This window comes from Tachysurus fulvidraco, chromosome 10 (genome assembly GCF_022655615.1).
Source record: "Tachysurus fulvidraco isolate hzauxx_2018 chromosome 10, HZAU_PFXX_2.0, whole genome shotgun sequence".
NCBI classification, from domain to species: domain Eukaryota; kingdom Metazoa; phylum Chordata; class Actinopteri; order Siluriformes; family Bagridae; genus Tachysurus; species Tachysurus fulvidraco.
The window spans coordinates 24,647,444-24,654,950 of record NC_062527.1 but is presented as its reverse complement, the minus strand read 5'-3'; the positions used below and the strand labels follow the sequence as shown (position 1 = coordinate 24,654,950).

Below are 7,507 nucleotides of genomic sequence, written 5' to 3'. Positions count from 1 at the left end.
GGAAGCTGTCAGTGTGCTGAAAGCAGCTCAAGAGATGTTGGGCCAATGCAGTCTTAAGTTGCATAAAATCGCGTCCAATAAATTAGAGGTCGTGAAAGTTTTTCCTGCTGTTGATCTTGCCAAGGACTTACAGGACCTTGATGTTGGTCAAAACCTCTCCTTTGTGCAACGAAGTCTAGGCCTCAAATGGGACCTTGTTGCAGATACACTCACTGTCCAAGTGGCTAACATTGAAAAACCATATACTCGACGTGGTGTGTTATCGACTATCAATAGCCTGTTCGACCTGCTTGGCTTTGCTGCTCCTGTGAGTGTTCAAGGTCGAAAAATCCTAAGAGACCTGACCAGCGCATCAATTCCTCATTCACAAGCTCAGGAAAGAGAAGTTTGTATATTCTGTGACGCATCAACCAAGGCTATCGCCGCTGTTGCCTATTTAAAGGTCACCAATGTTCAAGGACGGGTTGAGCTTGGGTTTATCTATGGTAAAACAAAACTGGCTCCGAAACCTGACCTTACCATTCCCAGACTTGAACTCTGCACTGCTGTTCTCACAGTAGAAATGGCAGAAGTAATCTCTGAGGAGCTGGACCTGGAACTAAAGAACATGAAATTCTTCACTGACAGCAAGGTGGTTCTTGGATATATATTCAATGAATCAAGATGTTTCTTTGTGTATGTTAAAAACAGAGTGCAAAGAATTAGATGTTCATCTCAGAAACATCAATGGCACTATGTTCAAACTGATCTTAACCCAGCTGATTGTGGAACGAGAACAGTTTCAGCAAACCGACTTACCATCTCTGCATGGCTGACTGGCCCAAAATTCCTTTCACATGTACAGATCTGCCAACCAGAAGCTTTTGAACTCCTCCATCCTGAATCAGATACAGAATTGCGACCTGAGGTAAAAACATGTTTAACACACCTTTCACCATGTCTTGGAAGGACATGGTTTGAAAGGTTTACAAGCTGGACATCTGCCTTTAGAGCTGTAGCACAACTCTCACACATAGCTCATTCCTTTTCAAAAGCTGTCAAACAGGGTTCTTGCCATGTGTGGCATATGTGCAAGGAACCTCTGAGTGCAGTCCAGTTGGATGATGCAAAGACTAAAATCCTTCTTGCTGTTCAAACCGAGGTCTATTTAGAGGAAATGCAGCGCATCAAAAAGAGAGAATCTATTCAGAAACAAAGTTCTCTTGTTAAACTCTGTCCCTTCATTGATTTTCAAGGTCTACTTAGAGTTGGAGGACGGCTGTCGAAAGCGCAACTTTCGTCAAATGAAGTTCATCCAATTATAATTCCAGGTAGATGCCACGTTACTTCTCTGCTCATTAGACACTACCACGAAAGAGTTTTCCACCAATGCCGCCATTACACTGAAGGAGCTATTAGGGCAGCTGGGTTCTGGATTGTAGGCGGTAAGAGATGCATCAGCAGTCTAATACACAACTGTGTAATATGTCGTAAGTTAAGGGGTAGGTTAGAAGAACAGAGAATGGCAGACCTACCTGCTGATCGCTTGAGCACTGATTCTCCATTTACTTATGTAGGTCTAGATGTGTTTGGTCCATGGTCTGTCATTACAAGAAGAACACGAGGAGGACAAAGTAATAGTAAGCGCTGGGCAGTCATCTTTACATGTATGAGTACACAAGCCATTCACATTGAAATTGCTGAATCACTGGATGCATCTAGCTTTATCAATGCCCTTAGACGATTCTTCGCAATCAGAGGACCTGTGAAACAACTGAGGTCCGATTGTGGGACAAATTTCATAGGGGCCTGCAAAGAATTACAGGCTGGTTCTAAGCATGCCAACAAACCTGTGGAAAACTACCTCTCCGAGCAAGGTTGTACCTGGTTGTTCAATCCGCCACATTCCTCACACATGGGAGGTAGTTGGGAGAGAATGATTGGAGTATCTCGTCGTATTCTAGACGGCATGTTTCTCAAACTCGGACCTGTAAAACTTACTCACGAAGTTTTAACAACCTTTATAGCCGAAGTTACTGCAATAGTGAACTCAAGACCATTAAATTCTGTTTCCTCAGATCCACAGCAACCTCTTATTCTCACTCCTGCTATGCTCCTTACGCAAAAGATTGGAGTACATACTGTACCTCCAGGTCAGATTGACGAAAATGACCTCTATAAACGACAGTGGCGACAAGTCCAGCATTTTGCCAACGAATTCTGGAAAAGGTGGAGGAGTGAGTATATCTGTGGTCTCCAAAAAAGACGAAAGTGGACAGAGGAGAAAACAAATGTGCAAGAAGGAGATATTGTTTTGCTGAAGGACAATTAAACCAAAAGACACAATTGGCCTATTGGCCTAATCACCAAAACCTTCCCTAGTGATGACGGGAAAGTAAGCAAGGTAGAAATGAAAATTGTCAAAGAAGGTGGCTCTAAACTGTTCCTGAGACCAATCTCTGAAATAATTCTCCTCGTGACTAAAGATGGTAAAGGACTTTGTGCTTAGTTTGTAGGATGGACATTAAATATCGTTTTTCATGTAAGGTTTGACATCTTAAAGATGCCAGGTGGGGAGTGTGCTGTTTTTAGCCTTCGTGTTTAGTAATTTAGTGACCCCTATTGGTGACCTGCGTATATTTAAGCAGAGAACATGTTGTTCAGCCATTTTGTTGAGAGTGCACACCTATGACACACATCTCCATTCACACTTCATTTATCCTTGGAAAAAGCATTGTCTGTAAATGTTTCCTAAATGAATGTTTTTTGATGTTTTGTTAGATCATGATGTTGTATTTGGAGATGTTATATGAAAGGACATGTTTGTGTGTATATGAGACTTAAGTACTACTCTGCTTGTTAGATTCAAGTAATCTGGGCATTTATTGTTAACAAAGTTTCAGCACATTTATTTTAAAGCTTGGGTGAATATTTGCATATGCATATTTGATATGTAACTGTGTGCAGTGTTTATTGTTTATCGTTGCTATTTATTGCTAAATTGTTTATGTTCATCTATGCTTCCACTGTTGTTTTGCAGTTTTACACCGCTTCCATTAAATTGTACTTGGATTAGTTCTGTCTTCAAGTTCTTTTTGGAGGAGTGTTAAGCTTGCTGCATAGCTATGTCTGTCTATACATAGTGAGGGCAGTAAAGTGGTCTAAAACATGTTCAGTGTTTTTAAGCCATACATGCAGATGATGTCATCATTGATCCTTAAATAATAATCAGTGTTGTGCTGCTATAATAATATGAAGTATTTTATTAAAGTTTATCCAGGAACAATAAGAGATGTTTTGAACTGGAGCTCACACCAGATTAAGAAAAGCCCTGTACTTTAGACACACCCCCTTGTCATGTCCTTAAAATCTAACCAGGTTCTTTTTTCCATCCTAATGTACTGCTTTCCATGAAACCCTGTTCAGAGTGCAAGGATCACAAACACTGGATCACTTTCATTTATTCTATATTTATAATGTTTTAATCAACTGGAAATGGAAAGTGAAGATATTTTATCAATGTCAGATCAGAGTTATTGGTTAAGAACCATTTCAGCACTTTATCAGATCACAAGGCTCTTAGATGAGGATTGAGTGTTGATTATTGAGAGGAAGTGACTGAGTGTGTGTTGAAACAGTAGTGAAATACAGGACAGGAGGTGTGTGTTCACCCATCACACACACACACACACACACACACACACACACACGCACACACAGCCCCTAAACCTACCCATCATAGGAAACATTCTGCATTTTTATATTTTCAAAAAAAACATAATTTTGTATGTTTATGAATCCATTTACATTGTGGGGACCATTATGGCTGGTTCCCATAATGTAGGTGATCTCAGGTTTTACTATCCTTATGGGGACATTTGGTCCCCAAATGTAATATAAACAAGGACACCGACATACAGACACACACACACACACACACACACACACACACACACACACACACACACACACACACACACACACACACACACACAGGTTAGCATGACTTACAAGGACAATTTCTTCAAACCAGAAAAAAGGTGGTTTAGAGGGTCTATGACTTCCTTTTATGCTAGAGCTTTCGAATAAAAATGGAAATGCTTTTAAAACTCAAACTATATTATTTATTTACACTTTATAAAACACAATACATGGCACCCTGATTTTTTGCTGACTTACAAGGACGTGTGTCCTAGAAGACAAAAACCAGCATTATGAGGACAAATGGTTTACAAGGACTATGCGATGTCACACACACACACACACACACACACACACACACACACACACACACACACACACACACACACACACATTATCTCCCCTCTTCTGCCACATTAATTGATCCACCACACTAACAGTAGTGAAGTTAGCAAGTTCTGGATAAATTTCAATATACCAAAAATCCCCTGCTGTTATAGTTACGTTTAATGGTAACATGTACTGTATGCTAGCTTTACTTACCGTCACAAAAGGTAACGTCACAATAGCATCAGCCTCATTTTCTGGAATTTCTGTAACGTCCGTGTCATCTGCTGCAGCTGAAGTGTCACCCGAAGCTGCTGTAGCTTTAGGCGCAGGCTTCCGAAAACACTCGGAAAACACCTTATGTCCACTCACCTCCAAAAAAGCACCAGCCTTTGTGAATACTAAGCCAAACCAACATGATGAACTTTACAAATCTAGTTTATATATATATATATATATATATATATATATATATATATATATATATATATATATATATATATATATATAAAAATTACTATAATATGTATTCAGACCAATACATTTTCATATATGCATGAAAATAAGTTTAAACTGTACATGACATTTTTGAGTCAGGATTATAAGTGGGTAATTATGTTTTGCTTATTCCAGAAGCCCAAGAAACCAACAGTTGACACTGACTCCATTGTCACAGTCTTGTGTTCAGCAAAAGGTGTCATAGTTCAAAATGGCAATATAGCTACGTGAGTATCTGGACAGAGCTTAGTAAGCAGCTAGAAAACACGATCACTGCAAAGGCTCTATACATCTTTGTTAAATTAAACAGACACAACATCTGGACTGCTTTAGGATTTACTCATGAAAGTGATCATGAAACAAGTGGCAGTAGTGATGACGCAGATTTTGAGCCAGGGTCCCTTTCGCCAGACCAAAAGATTCCTGGACTTTTGATCTTGAAGTTCCATTTCAGAAATGGATTGAATTTGTGCCTGAAATAGTAAAATACAAAAACAAGTTCTCTAAAACACAAAAAAGTGATGAAAATGCTGAAAATACAGCTTTAATCACAGGAATAAATGACACCTTACTATATATTCACCTAGAAAACAGCTTTTACATTGATATAATATTACACTGTTCTATTGTATTTATGATCTAATAAATTCAGCTTTGATCACAGGAATAAATTACACTACTTTATATCCAGAGAACAGATTACCTTGACTTGACTGAATGACCTTAGAATGACCACCTAATAAAATGTTTAATATTATAAAAACCGAATCAGCACAAACGAAACTTTTAGCATGGAGGACAAAAACGAACCAGACTATTTTTGTTGAATTTGGTGCATGTGGGGGGGCTGATGACGTCATCGGCCAATAATTCACTGTTTAATATTTAATAAACCGAAACAGCACAAACGAAACTTTTAGCAGCACAAACCAGCACAAACGAACTATTTTGGGCAAATTTGGAGCCGATGGGGGGCTGAGTGACCTAGATTTACCTATAATTATTCTTTTAATATCTAAAAAAACCAAAGCAGCACAAAAATTTTTGCAGCACAAACGAACGAGAATATTTTGCTGACGTTTTGCATTGGGTGGGGGGTGAACTTCATGCTGGTCACTGAGCCCACTTGCCCAAGAAGAAATTGTACGAGTGACATGTGATGGGCAGTGGGGACCATTGGCCAAAGTGATTAAATAGACTATGCCCAGGTCATACGAAGTACTAACAGTGTGGTGGATTTGGTTCGACACACTCTGTATTTGATTAAGTTGACTTGTGTGTCAGACTGATGTTCCTTGGTCACTAAAAATTTCATAGGGCTTATCTCTCCTAGATATAAAGCGAAGAAATGCCATTAGGAAACTGTCCACATCTAGACTAGTTAGCAAGTCATTATGTAGACATCGAGTGGTCTGGAATTTGAAGAGTATGCCCCATCTTTTTTCTACGACCAACCTTAATATGGAAGGGGCCAAAACAATCCATTCCAGTGGACCAAAATGGAGGTTTACTCAACTGGAGCTTAGAGGAGGGGAGATCTGACATTGAGAAATAGTTGATTAAGCTCTCCACTTCTTACATTCCAAATAAGACCACTGATGTTTCTTTACAGCTTGTCTCCCTTATTTTGCCATAATTATCCAATTAAAAAAAAAAACTCACTCTGGGCCAGGGTGGAAAAGTTTATCACAATCTTTGATAGTTAGCTGGGACAGAGGGTTTTTAGGGTCAAGAACAACTGGATGAACAATTCCTGGCTCAATATCCTTTACTTTTTGCTGCCCACTAAAATAAGTCCTGTTTCTTCATTCAGTTCTGGAGAAAGTGTAAGAAGGTGACTTTGGGATTAAACTCTGACTCTGGTCCTGTGGTACTCTGAGGGAAAACTTTGTTGTTGCACTTGTTTTAGAAGTAAGGTTTCAACAGACGAAGTGTCAAAGGAGTCTGGATTGTGCTGTCGCAGGAGCTCAGTTGTTGCGGACTTCAATTCTGACCATGACTTAAAATTACCTGGGTCTGGAAGCACAAGATCTTCTGACTGGTTTAACCCACAAAAAAAGTGGTTTGTGGAGCTCAGGATCAGGACTAACAGAACTGGGTACTAGATTTGGTGGCCACTCATGCAGTGGAGGTTTCAGGAATATTGTTCCTTGTCGCCATCTACTGTATGGTCAGGCTTGGCTAGCTCAACAAGGGTGCCACCTCTAGTAATGTTGTCCGCTGGGTTCTGCCCAGATGGAATATATATCCAAGAGGAAGGATCTGTGAGTTCAATAATTTCCGTAACTCTATTTGCTACAAGAACTTTGTATCAACAGGCAGAAGAATGCAACCAAGACAAAACCGTTGTTGAATCTGACCATAAAATACTGTAGTACATGTCAAAGGGAGAGTCAGTTCGGTTTGCAGAAGTTTTGAAAGATGGACACCTGTTAGAGCAGCACAAAGTTCTAGGCGGGAATGGATATTTGCCTTTTTGGGGCAACTCGAGATCTTGCCATGATGAAGGAAGTTTGTTCCACACTCTTATTGGTTTCCATTCGCAGATAGGCTACTGAGCCATATGCATTCTCTGAGGCATCAGAAAAAATATGTAACTCCCTGGACATGATTTGTTCTGAGGGTATTATTGAATAACAATGGGGAAGTTGAATCAGAGGCCAATCAGAAAGCTCTGTTTCCTAAGCCGTTGTCGGAACTCAGAGCCGGTCTCCAAGCCGACACATCACAGGGTGTCCTCTTCTCATAGGCCTTTAGTTAAATTTCACTGTTAACTCTATAA

At 39.8% G+C, this 7,507-nt stretch overlaps 1 protein-coding gene across 1 annotated transcript; it reads left to right on the top strand.

The window, feature by feature from the left end:
* Positions 1–1,479: 1,479 nt before the first annotated feature.
* Positions 1,480–2,311, top strand: LOC125145656. The gene has a single exon (XM_047819285.1). The coding sequence runs from the start codon at positions 1,502–1,504 to the stop codon at positions 2,309–2,311; it is 810 nt and encodes a 269-aa protein (XP_047675241.1). The 5' UTR covers positions 1,480–1,501.
* The last annotated feature ends 5,196 nt before the right edge of the window (positions 2,312–7,507 follow it).